The sequence below is a fragment of the Candida metapsilosis genome (assembly GCF_017655625.1).
Source record: "Candida metapsilosis strain BP57 chromosome Unknown scaffold1, whole genome shotgun sequence".
Classification (NCBI taxonomy): domain Eukaryota; kingdom Fungi; phylum Ascomycota; class Pichiomycetes; order Serinales; family Debaryomycetaceae; genus Lodderomyces; species Lodderomyces metapsilosis.
This window is the reverse complement of record NW_027138159.1, coordinates 3127266-3145247: the sequence shown is the minus strand read 5'-3', so window position 1 is coordinate 3145247 and position 17982 is coordinate 3127266. Positions and strand designations below refer to the sequence as shown.

General features: G+C 38.6%; 9 protein-coding genes across 9 annotated transcripts; 8 read left to right on the top strand and 1 right to left on the bottom strand. All coding sequences in view use genetic code 12, as the record gives it.

Annotated features, from left to right (window-relative positions):
- Positions 1-115: 115 nt before the first annotated feature.
- Positions 116-1468, top strand: I9W82_001387 (uncharacterized protein; the record flags this gene model as incomplete). Its single annotated transcript, XM_067690126.1, has 1 exon — positions 116-1468. One exon carries the CDS (start codon positions 116-118, stop codon positions 1466-1468), a length of 1353 nt encoding a protein of 450 aa, XP_067551408.1.
- A 298-nt stretch (positions 1469-1766) lies between these two features.
- I9W82_001386 (acid phosphatase) lies at positions 1767-2787 on the top strand (the record flags this gene model as incomplete). Its single annotated transcript, XM_067690125.1, has 2 exons — positions 1767-1781; positions 1837-2787. The coding sequence occupies 2 exons, from the start codon at positions 1767-1769 to the stop codon at positions 2785-2787; spliced, it is 966 nt and encodes a 321-aa protein (XP_067551407.1).
- A 1323-nt stretch (positions 2788-4110) lies between these two features.
- On the top strand, positions 4111-6951 carry I9W82_001385 (uncharacterized protein; the record flags this gene model as incomplete). Its single annotated transcript, XM_067690124.1, has 1 exon — positions 4111-6951. The coding sequence occupies one exon, from the start codon at positions 4111-4113 to the stop codon at positions 6949-6951; it is 2841 nt and encodes a 946-aa protein (XP_067551406.1).
- A 284-nt stretch (positions 6952-7235) lies between these two features.
- Positions 7236-7982, top strand: TPI1 (triose-phosphate isomerase; the record flags this gene model as incomplete). Its single annotated transcript, XM_067690123.1, has 1 exon — positions 7236-7982. One exon carries the CDS (start codon positions 7236-7238, stop codon positions 7980-7982), a length of 747 nt encoding a protein of 248 aa, XP_067551405.1.
- A 241-nt stretch (positions 7983-8223) lies between these two features.
- I9W82_001383 (putative endodeoxyribonuclease) lies at positions 8224-8957 on the bottom strand (the record flags this gene model as incomplete). Its single annotated transcript, XM_067690122.1, has 2 exons — positions 8224-8257; positions 8305-8957. 2 exons carry the CDS (start codon positions 8955-8957, stop codon positions 8224-8226), a joined length of 687 nt encoding a protein of 228 aa, XP_067551404.1.
- Positions 8958-9489: 532 nt separating this feature from the next.
- Positions 9490-11862, top strand: I9W82_001382 (protein serine/threonine phosphatase; the record flags this gene model as incomplete). The annotated part of the gene is made up of 1 exon (XM_067690121.1): positions 9490-11862. One exon carries the CDS (start codon positions 9490-9492, stop codon positions 11860-11862), a length of 2373 nt encoding a protein of 790 aa, XP_067551403.1.
- Positions 11863-12855: 993 nt separating this feature from the next.
- I9W82_001381 (uncharacterized protein) lies at positions 12856-14034 on the top strand (the record flags this gene model as incomplete). Its single annotated transcript, XM_067690120.1, has 1 exon — positions 12856-14034. The coding sequence occupies one exon, from the start codon at positions 12856-12858 to the stop codon at positions 14032-14034; it is 1179 nt and encodes a 392-aa protein (XP_067551402.1).
- Positions 14035-14237: 203 nt separating this feature from the next.
- I9W82_001380 (E3 ubiquitin-protein ligase) lies at positions 14238-15701 on the top strand (the record flags this gene model as incomplete). Its single annotated transcript, XM_067690119.1, has 1 exon — positions 14238-15701. The coding sequence occupies one exon, from the start codon at positions 14238-14240 to the stop codon at positions 15699-15701; it is 1464 nt and encodes a 487-aa protein (XP_067551401.1).
- Positions 15702-15830: 129 nt separating this feature from the next.
- I9W82_001379 (phosphoribomutase) lies at positions 15831-17708 on the top strand (the record flags this gene model as incomplete). Its single annotated transcript, XM_067690117.1, has 1 exon — positions 15831-17708. One exon carries the CDS (start codon positions 15831-15833, stop codon positions 17706-17708), a length of 1878 nt encoding a protein of 625 aa, XP_067551400.1.
- Between the last annotated feature and the right edge of the window lie 274 nt (positions 17709-17982).

Sequence of the window (17982 nt, the reverse complement as noted above, 5' to 3'; positions counted from 1 at the left end):
ATACATTTTCGAAAATTGTATTTTGTTCTGAAACACCAAAATTATGTTTACGTTTCTGTTCTCATTTTCTTTTTTTTGGAATGGTGACACGTAAAAACAATATCAAACACCAAAGATGTCCGACCTCATAGGACAGCGAGTTGCAGTGCCAAACGCGACTGGGTATGGCTACATAAGGTACCTTGGACCTATTCAGTATAAAACTGGCTTATTTGCTGGACTAGAGCTCCAAGGATCATTGGCAAAATCAAGAGGTAGAAATTCAGGGTCAGTTGATGGAGTACTGTATTTCACTGTTAGTGTTCCCAAGAGTGGGTTATTCTTGCCTTATGATCGATTGAAAAGTGTGAATCCACAACTTCCTGATGTGAGTGAAATTGGAAATGGCCACAATGGTGGTAGTGGAGCTACTGATTTAGTTACCCCAATTCGACCAAACCCCAGATCACGATTCAGTCCCATGTCTAAACCACCATATCAATCAGCACAAAGAAACACGAGGATACCCCATCAACAAAATGGCGAGATGCATCACTATAGCAATACAGATCATAATCGTCGCGAATCAAGTTGGAGCATGGATCAACATCAAAGTGAAATGTCTACTACGCCATTACGATCTCCACTAACGCCATCAAACACATACCATGACGCCAAATTGAATCTACTAGATGACCAATTACATAAATCAGAGAATGGGCACAATTATAAAGAACAAATTGAAGAGTTGAATAAATTGATTAGGGAGAAGGATCGTAAGTTGGAAAACTTCAAAAAGCAAAGAGAAGAATGGCATAGTGCTATGGATGATTTGATTGCGGTACAACAAGATGGAATCACAGTCTTTGAGGAAAAAATTCAAGAGTTGGAAGACGTAAATTCTAATCTGAAAGCTGAGATTGATAGATTATTGCAAAAGTTGAAAGATTCCAATGCAAAAGTTGACCAATTGGAGAAGGAGTGTTCTGAATTGCGATTGCAGAGTACAACAAACAAACCATCAGAGGATACTGAAGCAAAGATCCACTCTTTGGAAACAACTTGCAAAAATTACTCAGATCAGGTGAAACAACTACAAAAGGACTTGAATGCAGCCAATGAGCAAATTGAACAATTGAAAAAGAGTGATAATGGCCGTACAACGCGTCAACCTTCTCGAAACCACAGTCTGGATGTCATAACAGTGTCAAAGAGAAAAGATAGTGGTAGTGAAAACCATAGCCTGGATGCAATAGCAGCATTGGATCGATTGATCTCCCTATCTACGGTCTCGTCAACTTTTGCTGAGCCTAATGATGCAACAAAAGCAATGCACTCTAGTAACCTGTTGGATGATTTGCAAGACTTACCTGTATACAAGCCTTCCAGCTTAACTGATCCTAGTGCTGGTAGATCTGACTGGTGTGGGTTATGTGAAAGAGATGGTCATAGCTCTATTAATTGTCCTTTTGAAAAGGATATCTTTTAAAAGGAAAGAAGGATTATCTGTATATAGATAAAAAAAATTAGAGTTTGTCTTAATGAATGTGATGTTTTGTGACTTCCTTACCTCTTACAATGTGTACCGTATGACCTTTGCAAACACCAAGGTTTTACTTCTAAAGTTGATTTTAATTGCTCGGATAAATGCAAATCGATAAGGATCTCCGCGAAAAAAAAAAACAGAGAAAAAAGGGATTAACATCTCCGCGTGGAAACGGCGAGAAGAGAGCAAAACTTCGAACGAAAAAGCTTAAACCAGATACAGGATTTGGTGCAAACTAATCATGGGTAAACCAACAGTATGTATTGCAACAATAACTGAGAAGTATCGTTATACTAACATTCCCTCTACAGTATATATTAATCATACGCCACGGGGAGTCTGAAGGCAACTGTGACAAGTCGGTGAACTCATACACCCCAAATCACCTAGTGCCGTTAACGACCAAGGGCCACTATCAGTCTCTTGAAGCAGGAAAAGCTTTGGCCAGATTTGTTCAGCATCAAGCCATGACTGACTCAAGCAACAAACGCAGCCGCAAATCAATAATGTTTTACACGTCGCCGTATCTACGAACCCGACAAACGTGTAATAATATCATCGAGGGGATCAAAAATGAACCAGGGATAGAGTATTGGGTGCATGAAGAGACCAGAATGAGGGAGCAAGATTTTGGCAACTTTCAAAAATCAAAGGAAGAAATGGAACAAATTTGGGAAGAACGAGCACATTATGGCCATTTCTTTTACCGAATCCCGCATGGCGAAAGTGCTGCTGATGTCTATGATCGGGTGGCGACGTTCAACGAGACTTTATACCGGAAGTTCAAATCTGATGATTTCCCAAACATCTTGGTGTTGGTCAGCCATGGTATATGGTCCAGAGTATTTCTAATGAAGTGGTTCAAATGGACATATGAAGAGTTTGAATCATTGAGAAACATACCTCATTGTCAATACTTGATCATGAAGAAAAATCAACAGACGCAAAAGTACCACTTGAAAACAAAACTTCGCACATGGGAGGATACAGATGATAGTTGGATGGAACATGCAGTTGTGAAGGAGTTTGGTGATGAGATTGATTGCAATAATATAGGTCAAGAATTGGATGATGCTGAAATTGACGCCCTTGTTGAAGCACAAAAGGAGGCGATCAATTCTACCAAGCTGAAGGATAAGAAGATTGAGGAAACGTATAGAAATTTACAAGAAAGAGGATTAATTAGGAATGGAGGTTCTAAGTTTAAAATGGAAAATCAAAGTGTTGCGAATAGTAATGAAAGTTTAGTTCAGTCTCCTTGAATAGACGTTTAGTAAAGGTTTTTGAAATACCGTGGAGCTGTAGAACAGAGCTTTGGAAGTGGAAGTGGAAGTGCGGGTGGTGTCTTTGTTGAGATACAACGCAAGGGGTGGGCCAAAAGAGGTCCCCCTATGTAGCATGCTCACTGTGTTCATAAATTTAAATCAACAGCTTTCATCAAATTCATTCCTCAACTTTTACGCTGTAGAAGTTACTATTGAGTTCGGAAATAGCCTATTTCCGAAGTTTCGTTACATTACTCCCAGTAAGAGTATTTTTTTGGCCCCTAGAACAAAACGGCATCAAACTCAAACAATAATGTACGGAAAGTGTGGCTCTGTGATCAAAAATGAAATAATGAAATAATAAAATAAATCTTATCAACTTGACACAAACTTTTTTAAACAATGCGCAAATCATTTTTTTTAAAATAAAAAGTCAAATTTTTGATGCCGTGCAATCTCATGTGTCAAAATTATGGCTTGGCGGGTACAATCAATCTATGTAAACCCTCACCCATAAGCACTGGAACCAATCACAAAAAGATATATATACAACGAAAGGCTCGATAATTTGGAAGATCATGACAATTTAATGCAAGTAATTTAAAAAATACAGCTCTATTTAACTCCACACTTATATGGAAATTCGGTTGCGAAAAAACTTTAGATCGCCTTAAACTCAGCGTGCGCAATTTTGATGTGCGTAATTGTGTGACACATACTCATACGGCACCAAATATTTTTATGTGTCAACCTTCAGTTTACCACAATTTGAAACCAATTTCATTTGATTGGTGTGATAAAATTTAGTTCTAACCCGCTTTACCATAAGCTGAGAAATATCCTTACAATATTACAGAGTTCAGCTATGTGAACGCCGATTGAGATTGGTATAGATCACTTGTAAGAAACACATATTGCCATATTCTGATGAATAGTTTTACTGGGTGTCAGGTAACTCTGAATTCTAAAAGTGGCGAGTAACACACCTTGATTTGGTATTGCAGAACTGTGACAGCAATTCAAATTTATTGACACAAACATTTGTACAGGCTTTGGTTGGATTAAAATCGCCGATACCACATATTTGGATTAAACTGTGGTAACGCAGTGTGGATATGTTATTCTTACTACTAGAGAAGTGTGGCAACATTTTTAATTTTGAAAATAACGGCCCGCCTAAATTTTTGGACTATGGTTGCTGAGCGGGTACACATTGGCACCCTTTTCATCTTCCTCTAGTATATAAATGAAGCACATTCTAGCCCTAGAATCAACTAGTCCTCCCAGTATTAACCAGCCATAAATTTGAGGTTTCCAATCATGAGCGAAAAGAATGCTGGGAACATCCAAGTCACCAACGTGACAAGCCATACACAGATAGAGGATCATGAGATTGACTTAAAAGCAATCACTTCAAACCCTTTGTCAATTGGAGAAGTTGGAACAACATTAACAAACGCTCAGAAGGACTTTGTTTTGCGCAGGTTGCATTTCGATGCTTTGGAGTCATTTGATGATTTACCTCCACAAGCTTCATTTATTTTTGAAAAGATTGAAGAGATGACCACAGAAGAAGCAGTTGTTATATTAGAAAAAGCCGTTAAGGAACATGACAATGATGTCAATATTCTTGAATCAGATTTGGAGTTATGGAAGCAGTTAATTGACTATAGTGAGCCTGTGGATGGTTTAAAAGACAAGTTAGGTAAGGTGTTTCACTATACGTCTACCAATGTGGACAAGGAGAGAGGCAATGGCAGCAGCAGTGAAGATGGTCACAAGTATGGTGGCTTTGTTGAGAAATTTGGTTCTATCGTCCACGTTGTCAAGAAATTAGGAAACGAAGGAGAAAAGACCGTTCAGCTGAAATCTACATTGAATGAAGTCGACGAAGAGATCAAAACCGAGCATGATGTTGTCGATTGGGATTTGCAAGTTAGATTGGAGGCTGTCATTATTGCATACTGGTCTCCGTATCCTCAAGTGAGAGCTGTTACTGACCCCTTTGATGATCCTACTATTCCGGTGGAAACGTTTAGAGTGTACTTGATATCATTGATCTGGGTTGGGTTAGGTGCCGTCATTAATCAATTCTTCTCCGAAAGGTATCCAAGTATTAGTCTTGGTATGTCAGTTGTACAGGTGTTCTTGTACCCCAGTGGAAAGTTGATGGAATGGATCTTACCTAAATGGAAGTTTAAGGTATTTGGGTTAGAGATTGACCTAAACCCGGGCCCATATTCATATAAAGAACAAATGTTGGCCACAATCACGTGTGGAGTCTCTAGTGGTACATCTTATGTGTCCCTGAACATTTTGATGCAAAAATCAGAGAGGTTTTATGGAAATGATTGGGTTGACTTTGGTTATCAGGTATTGCTTACATTATCTACTCAATATATGGGATTCTCATTGTGTGGATTGCTTAGATCATTTGCGGTTTATCCTGTCAAGGCTGTGTGGCCTCAATACTTACCTAATTTAAGGTTGAATAAGATCTTGACTTCGCCGGAGAAAAGAACAAACATCAATGGTTGGACTATATCTGGTTACAAATTGTTCTTCATTGTTAGTGCAATTTCCTTTCTTTACTTTTGGGTTCCTGACTACTTATTCACTTCAATCTCACAATTCAATTGGATGACTTGGATTAAGCCCGATAATTTTAATCTCGCACTTGCAACTGGATCATATGGTGGACTTGGAGTCAATCCAATCCCTTCTTTAGATTTCAATGTCATTGGTACAAGCGGATTCTATTTTCCATTCTATTCAACATTCATTGGGTACTTGGGTTTGGTAGTGTCCATGTTTGCAGTGATCGGTGTGTACTATAGCAACACATCCTGGACAGGTTATTTACCAATCAACTCCCAATATTTGTTCTCCAACAAGGGCAAAAGCTATAGTGTCAAAGCTATTGTGAATGAGAATAGTTTGTTTGATGACAAAAAGTATCAAGAGATTGGTCCTCCATTTTATTCTGCAGGTCAATTGGTATCATACGGGGCATTTTTTGCATTGTATCCATTTCATTTTGTGTATGAGCTTGGAACGCAATGGAGACCAATGTATGAATCTACATTATCGGTCGCAAAAGGGTTAAAAAATTTTAGGAGATCGGTGTATGAAGGTTTGACAGATCCTCATTCGGTAATGATGAAAGCATATCCGGAGGTTCCCGAGTGGGCATATACTATCATTTTGGTGATTTCATTGGTGTTGGCAATCTTGTGTGTGAAATTGTATCCAGCTGAAACTCCTGTTTGGGGTATTTTCTTTGCTTTGGGTATCAACTTTTTGTTCTTAATTCCATTGACCAGTGTAGCCTCAAGAACCGGATTCAGTTTCGGGTTGAATGTATTGGTTGAGTTGATCGTTGGTTATGCTATTCCAGGTAATGGTTTGGCCTTAGCTTTCATTAAAGCTTTAGGATACAACATCGACGGACAGGCCCAAAATTTCATCAATGATTTGAAACAAGGACATTATGCTAAAGTTCCTCCTCGTGCAATGTTTAGAACTCAATTGTTGTCGGTATTTGTTACAGCATTCATTCAATTGGGTATTTTAAACTATCAAATCACCGGTATCAAAGATTATTGTGATCCTGAAAACAAGCAGAAGTTCTTCTGTTATGGTACAAATACGTTTTACAATGCATCTGTTTTGTGGGGTGTTATTGGGCCAAAGAGAGTATTTGGTGGGTTGTACCCAGTTTTGAAATACTGTTTCCTTATCGGATTTCTAGGTGGATTGGTTTGTATTGCGATTAAGAAGTTGGTTCCAAAGAATTACACCAAATATTTCGAACCTACTATTTTCTTAGGTGCATTCATAGGTTGGGCACCCTCAAATTTGTCCTACAGTACAGGTGGTTTGTACTTAGGCTACGCCATGATGCACTATGTCAAGAGAAAATACGAAGCATGGTGGCAAAAATATAGCTACCTTTTTGGTTCGGGAATTGACGCAGGCATTGCATTCTCATCGATTATCATTTACTTTGCAGTGGAATATCATGAGAAAGATATTGTTTGGTGGGGCAACAACGTAGCCTATTCTGGATTGGATTATCAAATGAGAACTTCTGGATCAAGATTAGACGTTGCTGATGCACCAGATGGCTATTTTGGTCCAAGAAAAGGTCATTATCCTTAAATTGAGTTAATAGTTTGTATATTTCAATATATTGGAATTGGATTGCAAAACTGAATAGGCCCTTCTCTTCATGTTGCAAAATCATATGTTCCACTAAAGTTTCGCATCACATCCATCCCCCCGGAAAAGTTCGTTGCGAAAAAATGGTAGGTGCACGACTTTCTCTTGCGTCGAATTCCGAGGCCCCGTATTCCTCCAAACACTTTAAAAAGGGTTGCCAATTTTTCTTCAGCAAAAAACAACTACTCTTTTTCCTGAACTTCACAATTCAATTTATATATACAATGGCTCGTCAATTCTTTGTTGGAGGTAACTTTAAGGCTAACGGAACCAAATCATCCGTCAAATCAATCATTGATAACTTGAACAAGCAAGATTTGCCAAAGGATGTACAAGTTGTCATTGCTCCACCATCATTGTACCTTGACTTAGCAGTTGAAGAGAACAAACAACCAACCGTTGAAGTTGGTGCCCAAAACGTTTTTAACAAGGGTACTGGTGCTTTCACTGGTGAAATTTGTGCTGAACAAGTTCTTGATCTTGGTGCTAAGTGGACCTTGACTGGACACTCTGAAAGAAGAACCATTATTAAAGAAAGTGATGAATTCATTGCTGAAAAGACCAAATACGCTTTGGACAAAGGATTGAGCGTTATTTTGTGCATTGGTGAAACTTTGGAAGAAAGAAAAGGTGGTATCACTTTGGATGTTTGTGCTAGACAATTGGATGCTGTTTCAAAAATTGTCAAGGACTGGTCCAAGATTGTTCTTGCTTACGAACCAGTGTGGGCAATTGGTACTGGTTTAGCTGCTACTCCGGATGATGCTGAAGAAACCCATAAGGGTATCAGAGAACATTTGGTCAAGACCATTGGTAAAGATCAAGCTGAAAAATTGCAAATCTTGTACGGTGGTTCAGTTAACGGTAAGAACGCTCCTGAGTTTAGAGACAAGGTCAACGTTGATGGATTCTTGGTCGGTGGTGCTTCATTGAAACCAGAATTTGTTGATATTATTAAATCTAGATTATAGTTGTATTGATTCTAACATATTTGCTTTAATCTGAGAGGATTCTATACATTTGTAGTTGTTGAGTTTTTGAAATATACCAGTAAGGTGATCAAAGTATTCCGAAGATTTGTCTTGGAGGAAGTACTTGTCAATTCCCATGTCACTTTCAGTTAAAATTTCCGATCCATCAAAATGCTCAACAAGTAATTTTAATAGCTCATCTTTTTCTCCATTGATCCAATCAGATAGTGAAAAATAGAGCTTAGATTTGGTCTTTAGCCACCTCTTGGCTTGGTCTATTGAACCTGTGTATGAATGAAGCACCACCACAATATTTTCATACTTTGCAACTTCGTCGTACAATGCACCATGGGCTTTAACACAGTGAATTGACACCTGTTTCCCTAACTCATCTGCTAATTTCAACTGGTATTCAAAGATAATCCTTTGATGCTCAATAGTTACGTGCAACTTTGTGAGTTTATCCTGCTCTGTTGTCACATGGTTGGGATTGCCTAGCCAACCCAGTTTGGGCACCCGAAACAACTTATCTAGCCCAATTTCTCCAATTCCGTAGACCTTGATATCATGTTTCTTGATAATCTGTTTCATTCTATCTGTGTGCGTGTCCATACTCATCGGTTCAGGCAAGATGTAAATCAACTCCTCGGATGGTTCTGGTTTAAGGACACTACGATAATGATCCCTCTTGTTTGGCTTGGACCCGGTGTAAAACAAATGGCTAAACCATGGATGTACTCCAAAATACGGCACCACTATATCTGGTTTATGTAATTGTGACAATAAGATATTAATGCATTCAATGTCAATGTGTTGTGTAGTCATCAAATGGAAGAATTTCGTGGGGAAGTCTATATCAAATTCATTTAAGGTCTCTGCGAGCTTGTATGTGTCTTCGGTAGTCGCATCGGGGCTGAAATGGCAGTGGTTGTCAGACAAGTTGATCAAAGGTTCTTGCAATTGCTTCTTTGTCATGATGTGGAGGCAAAGAAATGGCGCTTTTCGGGGTCTAATTTTTCTGAAGAGCTACAGGCGTCAACCTTCCTACACAACAACGATTATCAATGGCAAGGTATATCTCTTCCAAACCGTATTTACACCATAAGGGTCTAGTTTAAAGCAGATATGGCGTAAGAGAAATTTTCAAATTCGAATAACAGCTGAGGGGAAGAAGAAGCTACTACGATCTCCTCAAGTTGTATAGCCGTTAAACTTACAGTGTCGTTCTAACCACTCAACTTGTATTAACTCCAATCTGATCTCTTAAGCCCGAATATCTCCACTCAAATGTAGTTGGTGGATCCTTGCTGCTGCATGAAATTGGCATTACAAAACCCAAAAGCAAAACATAGAGAAGCAAAAAAAATAGAAAAATAAAAAAAGAAAAACATCATACAAGTTGAAACCTTATTCAACCTTGTAATCAGCAAAGCTTATACCTCGATAAAAAACATATTTAACTCAAAACCACACAGCAACTACCATTGATTTATCTCCATAATCTACAATGTCAGACTTGACGCCAATTAAACTACCTTCGTCAGCTCCATTCCCAGTGATCATCTCATCCATACTGTGCAAAAAGGGCGACACAATATCAAAACACGAGACTATTTTCAAATACAAGTACTGGGTATACCAAGATGATCCCAATTCGAAAGAAGACCCACCAAAAAAGATGCGCTTAGAGTGCATTGGTACTTTTGAAAGCCCCATTGAAGGTACTGTTGAATCGATTGAAATACATCCACAAGAAGAAGTCACGCATAGTGACATTGAAATCTTACATGTGAAGGAAGCGTGTGCTCATACTGTGCAATATGGTGGGTTATGTGCATTATGTGGTAAATCCCTTGAAGAAGAACGTGATTATTCAGGGTATGATTATGAAGATAGAGCGACGATAGCGATGTCACATGACAATTCTGGTTTAAAGATAAGTTTCGATGAGGCAGCCAAGATTGAGCATAGTACAACTGATCGTTTGAATGAGGAGAAGAAATTGATTTTGGTTGTTGATTTGGACCAAACGGTGATTCATGCAACAGTTGATCCAACGGTTGGTGAATGGCAACTGGATCCTTCAAATCCAAATTACCCTGCTGTGAAGGATGTGAAAACTTTTTGCTTAGAAGAGGATCCGATTACACCTCCAGGATGGACCGGTCCCAAATTGGCACCTACTAAATGCTGGTATTATGTCAAGGTGCGGCCAGGATTATCGGAGTTTTTACAAAAAATGGATACAAAATACGAGATGCATATTTATACAATGGCAACAAGGAATTATGCCTTGGCTATTGCTAAAATAATTGATCCAGAAGGGAAATATTTTGCTGACCGAATATTGAGTCGTGATGAAAGTGGTTCGCTAACACATAAAAATTTGAAACGGTTATTTCCTGTTGATCAATCAATGGTGGTGATTATTGATGACAGAGGAGATGTTTGGCAATGGGAAAACAATTTGATCAAGGTGGTGCCTTATGATTTCTTTGTTGGTATTGGTGACATTAATTCGAGTTTTTTGCCGAAAAAGAATGGACAATTGACAGGGCCTATTAAAAAGAGAAAGTCAGTTGCTAAATTGGAGGCCGCAGCTGAATTGAGCAAAGAAGAGGAAGAAGAAAAGGCTAAACTACGAGGAGGTGAAACTAATGGTGTGCAAGAGCAAGCACAAAACAATGCACCAAATACAGTTGACAGAATTATTGAATTAGCTGGTGGTGAAGGAAATACCGACTTGCTATTAGAACAGTCAATAACACGAAATCAATCCATTGAACAACAACAACATGATCGACCTTTGGCAAAACTACAACATGATTTGGAACAGTTGCAGGAAAAGTCTGATGGTGAAAAGTCATCACACTCGGAAGATGGTGATGATGATGAAGAAGAGGAGGAGGAAAATTTGTTGTACGATGATGATAATGAGTTGACATCCCTATTAAAAGTGCTAGATAATGTTCACACAGAGTATTACAACTTGTATGATGATAAAAAAGCTAAGCTGGAAAGTATTAAACCTGACTTAACTAAGATTATACCACGTATGAAGAGTCAATGTTTACAAGGTGTCACCATCTTATTTTCGGGAATCATACCGCTTGGAGTTAGTATAGATTCGGCTGAGATAGTCATTTGGTGTAAACAGTTTGGAGTAAAGGTTGTGAATGAGGTTTATCCTGAAGTGACTCATGTTGTTTGTCGTGATGTTTCACCAGAAGCAGGGCCTACTTTCAAGGCTAGAGTTGCCAATAAGTTGTATCCTGATTCAATCAAAATAGTTAATCCTGATTGGTTATTTTCGTGTTTGAGCACATGGACAAAAGTTGATGAAGAAGATTATTTGATATCTACTTCGGATCCCAAGTTATGGTTCGTCAAACCAGGTGAAGTTGATAAATATAAGAAGAGATTAGAAGAAGTTAAGCAAACTACTGATATAGCGATAGATCCATTGAGTGGTGATGCAGATGGATGGAATCCAGGTAGATCTAATTCGATCAATTCAATTGAAGATTATGGCTTGGATGAGGCCGATCAAGAAGTGGATGATTTCTTAGCTGGACTTAGTGATGATGATGATGACGAGGAGGAGGATAATGATAGAAATGATGCCGTTAGTGATGAAGAGGACGAGGAGGAAGTCACCGCTACTTCAGATGGTCGCGATTCATTCATACGAGACATGTACAAGAAAAAGAGGACAAATACGGAAATGGAAGAGGAGGAAGATGATGAAGATGAGGATCTGATGGATGTTGATGATAGCAAGAAGCGCAAGATTGATTCAAGTGGAGGACACGGAGAGGATGAAGAGATTGATGATTTGGAACAAGCATTACTAGATGGTTTTGACGACCTAGAGGAGTGAGGAAGTGATACATAGTCGTTATCATGTAAGTATTATTATATCAGTGTAACAATAAAACAAAGAGTCCTTAAGTGAGAGAGGGTCATATTCGTGAAAAATGAACTTAGGCTATGACGTCGGCTGTAAATTTGGTCACACAAAAGTTTAAAGCTCTTTTCTTTTTTTTTTTGTATACAGTACGCACAGCCAACCAGCCACGCCTCTTTTATTTCTTTTGCATAAGTAAGAACCGAAAGAGATTTGCACCATTGGCAGTGTTTAGCTAATAGGAGCTTATGACTGTTACTTATGAAAAAAGGTATCATCTTGATGTATATACAGCCATGGTGGTGTATAAAGTGCAAGAATGTGGAGCGGAGTTTATAGTTTACGCTTTTCCCAGAACAAAGCCTCCCCACACTTACGATGACAATAAGCAAGGGGTTTTGTTAAAGACGCAAGCTGTCATTGAAGCAGGCTTTGTATAACGAGTCCTTACTAAGCCTGCTGGCATAGCATAGCTTGATAACTCGGTGAATGAATGCCCCATAAACTCAATTTTCTTTACTGTAACGACAAGAAATCAGCAAACTTGAAGAAAAAGTAAAACGTCATTTAAAGCTTGTAACGATTGCTGATTCAATAATTTTTTTATGCTGTACCTGCAGACTGAGAGAGTCATTTGCATACTCATATGTAGTTACTGATACAGCCCTGATGTGTATGTTATCAAGGGGGGTTGTGGATATGTTTCTATCTTTAGAAACATTTATAAGCGCTAAATGCGGAAATAACTCTGATTTTGTGTACCTAAGGCTTAGTCCCCAATGAAAGAAAAAAAAAAACCAAAAAAGTTTATAGTTTGACCAAATTTCCTAATTCATACACATAACATCTAGACATATATATATATATATATATATATATTCATCGGTAGTAAATCACAGAGTGTTTCCAAGGTCTCCTTATAATCTCATCACACAGCTATAGCAACCCACCCGCTCAATTTATATCATGGCCAACATCTGTTACAGATTCATCCTCGTATTCTTTTCCATCGCTTGTTTAATTCTTACTGCATTTGCAGTATCTGGGTCATATGAAAACAAGTCATACTTGACTCCAACTTACCTTATAAACATCCATTTAAATAAGTTGGATTTACGACAAATTATCAGTACAAGTATAGGCGACAAGGGAAATAACAATAAAAAGAGAGCTGATGACTCGGCAACTACGACAACAAGTGGTTCTATTCCCACCAATGTTCAAGGGTGGATTGATGCTGCAAGTAGCGTGGCTGGAAACTTGCCTTCTGGTGTTGCTAGCGTTGCTTCTGCTGTAGGTAGTGACATTAGCCTTCCATCTGGTGACATCGACCAGGCTATATCTGCTGCAATTGGTGATGTGTTGAATAATGTATCACCAGAAGATTTGGGAATTGCTCAAGTTTATTCTGTAAGTTATTGGGGTTATTGTCGTGGTGAAATCAAAAATAATAAAACATCAGTATTTGATGGAGATTTGGGAAGATTTGTTAATGAAAATTTCGACAACTCGGATGTCGAATACACTTGGTGCTCACCACCTTCACCCGGTTATTTCTTCGACCCTAGTACTGTACTTAGAGAAGAATTGAATAGGACTATTGAAGGAGAACAGATTGACTCGCAATCACAATTAATTAACCAATTGTCATCTCAATACGTAAATGATTTGAAAGTTTTGGTTAACAATCTTGCTGATGAGTATTTGAACTTGCCAGGTGACTTGCAAAATAACTTGACTACGTTGAATAATGTCACCAAGGCTTCTTTTGCCATGATGATTATTGCTGCTGTATTATCATTTATCTCAATTGTGTTTCAGCTCTTGGCCATGTGCATTTCTCCAAATAACTGTTGTTTATCATTCCTCAATTTTTCGTTACAATTAATTACATTCCTTGCTTCAATTTTAGCTGCTGCCCTTGCTACTGGTGCGTATGTGTTTGTCAGGAGAAAAGTTAATGATGAGGTAGGGAAATTTGGTGTCAAAGCGTTCTTATCGATCAACTTTTACGCTTTTGCTTGGTCAGCTGCTGTTGCTTCTTTCTTGGTTGTAGTGTTTAGCGCAATTGGTCACTGCTGTGGCTGTTTCAATGGAGAAAGAAGAAGGTATAGGCAAGTTGCTGCTTATGAGCATAAATACTGAGTGGAAAAGGAGGTAGTTAAAGTTTTATATATATGGTCTTTCGTTTTACGTTTCTCTTATTTAATAGAGTATAATTTGGGTTTTTTGAGGAAAAGTTGTAGCGGCACAAAAACTTTGCCGGGGAAAAAAAAAAATTTAGAACTGTGAGGGAAAAGCATCTCGAAGAAGCATAAACAAACGCGTTATAAGAAACTGTCCTAGAAATGATCTGCGCAATATCAGGTGAAGAGATCAAGGATCCAATTGTATCGCCAAAAAGTGGCAGTGTGTTTGAAAGGAAATACATTGAAGACTACGTTAATGCGAAGGGCGCCGATCCAATCAACAATGAACCATTGACTATTGATGAGCTTATACCATTGAAGGTACAGACCAATTCAACATCCAGTGGAGATGTAACGACTTCCATTCCTGATTTATTGTCCACCTTGCAATCTGAATACGATGCCATGGTTTTAGAAGTATCCACACTTCGAAAAAACATCGCCTCATTAAAGGAAGAGTTGAGTATAAGCTTGTACCGACAGGATGCTGCAGTTAATATAGCAACTAAAGCTATAAAGGAGAGAGATGAAGCTAAGGAGGCGTTGGAGAAGTTTTCCGGCTCAGGAAAGAGAAAAGCCGAAACAGATGAGGATGATGGGAAACAAAAGCGGCAAAAGAACGAAGATGGAGTTAGCACTCTTGATGACATACACCCAGCAAGAGATGAACTATTCAAATTGCACAAGGCTTTGAAAGTTAAGTATCCATACCAGCTTGATAAGTTTGCTCTTGTGAAGGAGAACGAGAAGAGTAATGTGTTTGGCGAAGATCTTGACTTTGTTCAATTTCATCCTTCTGCCAAGGCACTCGTTGCTGCTCACAAGAATGAAGTTTTACAATATGATGTAAGAAATGGAAAACTTGACGTGTGGAAAACGGGCTTGAAAACGATAGGCCAAGTCGTGTACAACAACAACGGTATACTTGCTGCCGTGACGGGAACAAAAGTTGCCTTCTCAACTGGTAGTTCATTGACTGTAAAGAGGAAAATATTGACCATTAATTGCCATCCGTCGTTGAACTTATTCGTCATAACTAGTGCGGGCAATTGGTATGTATCAAATACAAAGGAACTCATAGCTACGCATCCAACCGACACAGATTTTACCAAAGGAGATATACATGGCGATGGAGAGATCTTTGCTGCTTATAATGGAGACAAAATCAAGCTAATGAGTTTGGTGTCGGGGGATGAACTTGCCGTGTATGAAGTCGAAAACAAGAATGTGCAACAGATAGCATTTGCTGCAAATGGATATTGGCTCCTAGTCCTATCCACTTCCGATACCGCGAGCACAATACAAGTGTTTGATTTAAGAAAGAATATAGAAGTCAACAAGTTGGAGCTTTCAAGCGAGAGGAACATCAATAAATTCATCATTGATCCATCATCTAGTTTGATCCTTGTGGAGACTGACAGCTCCTATTTGACTTATTTATATCTGAAGAAATCAAGAAGCTGGAGTGAGATTGAGCCGTTGTCTTCAGATGCTGAAGAGGAATTGTTTCTCTATTCCATTGGTGAGGATGTGGTGAATGAAGGAGCTGTGAAGTTTATACGCTACAACAGTAAAAACGATACGTTCGCTTTGGAAAAGTTGACTGAAGAAAAGACGGTATAGTTTAATAGAAAAGTAATATTTTAGAAGCGTCAATTTCGCAGCAAAAATTTGTAGTCGTGGTCGCATTTTCCTTTCATCTCCGTAAAAAAAATTCAGCAACCTATACTTACTGCTCTTTTCTAGCAACCAATGTCCTCCATATCACAAGACAAGCTAGAGCAAATTGCTCAACAATGGGTGGCAATTGATCCCAATGAAGAAACAAAAGCGGAGGTTTCAAACCTCCTCAAAGACAAGCAATATGACAAGCTTCAGCGAAAATTGTATCCTCGTATAGCTTTTGGAACTGCTGGATTGAGGTCGTCAATGGAATCAGGATTTGCCCACATGAATGATGTGACTGTCTTGCAAGCATCTCAGGGTCTTGTTGAGTACCTCGTGACTAAATTCAGTAATCCTTCAATTGTCGTTGGATACGATCATAGATTTCACTCGCAACGATTTGCTGAAATTTTAGTCAGTGTGGCATTACTTAAAGGGTTCACTGTTTATTATCTTGGCTCTGTCAAAAACTTCTCATCTGAATCTTTGAAATTGTACAAGGGTGATTTCAGCAATGATGATGAAGCTGGTAGGGAATACGTTCATACACCATTGGTTCCATTTGCAATTGATCATTTACATGCATCTGGTGGTGTGATGATTACTGCTTCGCATAATCCAGCTAATGATAATGGGTATAAAGTCTATTATGCTAACGGCTGTCAAATAATTCCCCCTCAAGATGCTGATATTGCCCAATCGATTGATAACAACTTGCAACCATGGAGTGATGATGTTTGGAATGTTGTTGAAAATTTTGAAAAAGGGTTGAGAGAGGATAAATTGAAGTGCGTCAAACCTGAAATGGTCAAACAATATGTTGCTGCTGTAAAAGACAAGCTTGTTAAGGAATTGCGTCTTGACTTTGATTTTGTATACACACCAATGCATGGTGTGGGGTTGGATATTTTCGAGCAATGCATTGACTTATTCGAGGCAAAGAGGTATACAGTTGTTGAAGAACAAAGCAAACCCGACCCTTCTTTCCCAACAGTGAGTTTCCCCAATCCAGAAGAAAAGGGGGCTTTAGACTTGGCCATTGAACAAGCACAAAAAACAAACTCCAACTTGGTTATTGCCAGTGACCCTGATGCTGATCGTTTCAGTGTTGCCATCGTAGATAAACAAGGTAAATTCAAGCAGTTGACGGGTAATGAAATTGGATTTTTGTTTGCCATGTATGTGATTGAAAACTTGGACAAGTCCAAATTGTCCAAAACACATTTGCTAAACTCAACTGTTTCATCACAAGTATTGAAATCAATGGCGGAAAAGGACGGTTTCAATTTTATTGATACATTAACGGGATTCAAGTGGATTGGGAATAAGGCCATTAACTTGGAAAACCAAGGTCAGTTTGTTCCTTTTGGGTATGAAGAGGCAATTGGATTCATGTTTAGCTTGGTACATGACAAAGATGGGATTTCAGCCGCTGTTGTATTCTTGCAATTGTACCAACAATGGTTTAGCAAGGGTGATGTTAATGTTATAGACAAGCTCGAACAAGGGTATAAAAAGTATGGATGGTTTAAAGATTTAAATGGCTATTACCGATTAAGCGATGTTAGTCTTACACCAAAGATTTTCACCTCAGTAAGGGACTCATACACGGGTGATAATTATCCACAAACTATCGGAAACTTTAAAGTCACATACTGGCGTGATTTAACTGTTGGTTTTGAATCATCTACTCTGGACAATAAGCCTCTTTTGCCAGTCGATGCTGCTTCACAAATGATTACTGCTGTTCTTGAACCAATTGAGAAGCCACAAAATGACCAAGACCTTTCGGTTAGATTCACTTGTCGTGGATCAGGAACAGAACCAAAATTGAAAGTGTATATTGAAGGCAAGTCGAGTACAAACGAAGCTGATGCGATAGAGATAGCTGATGATTGTTGGGAAACGCTTAAAAAGGAATGGTTTAAGCCCGAGGAATACGGATTGCAAGAAATGAAACCATAGACTTAAACCTATTACGAGATGCTTTTGTTTTATAGACAATAGAGTACTTATTTTTGAGTAATTGACTTGTAGATAAGTGTCAATTGTACGCATTTTTAATACTTGGTGCTGCCTCCCTCTGGTACCTCCTGAACCTTTGTGGCTCCTAACCATTTTCTGTGGTAGCGTTTTTGTCTTGGCGAAAAAAAGGAAGAAAAAAAAAACATTTCAGTTGTCAACTTTTTACGCAAACAAAGGGATTAGCGGTACACTTCTCAGACACAACAGTTTAGTC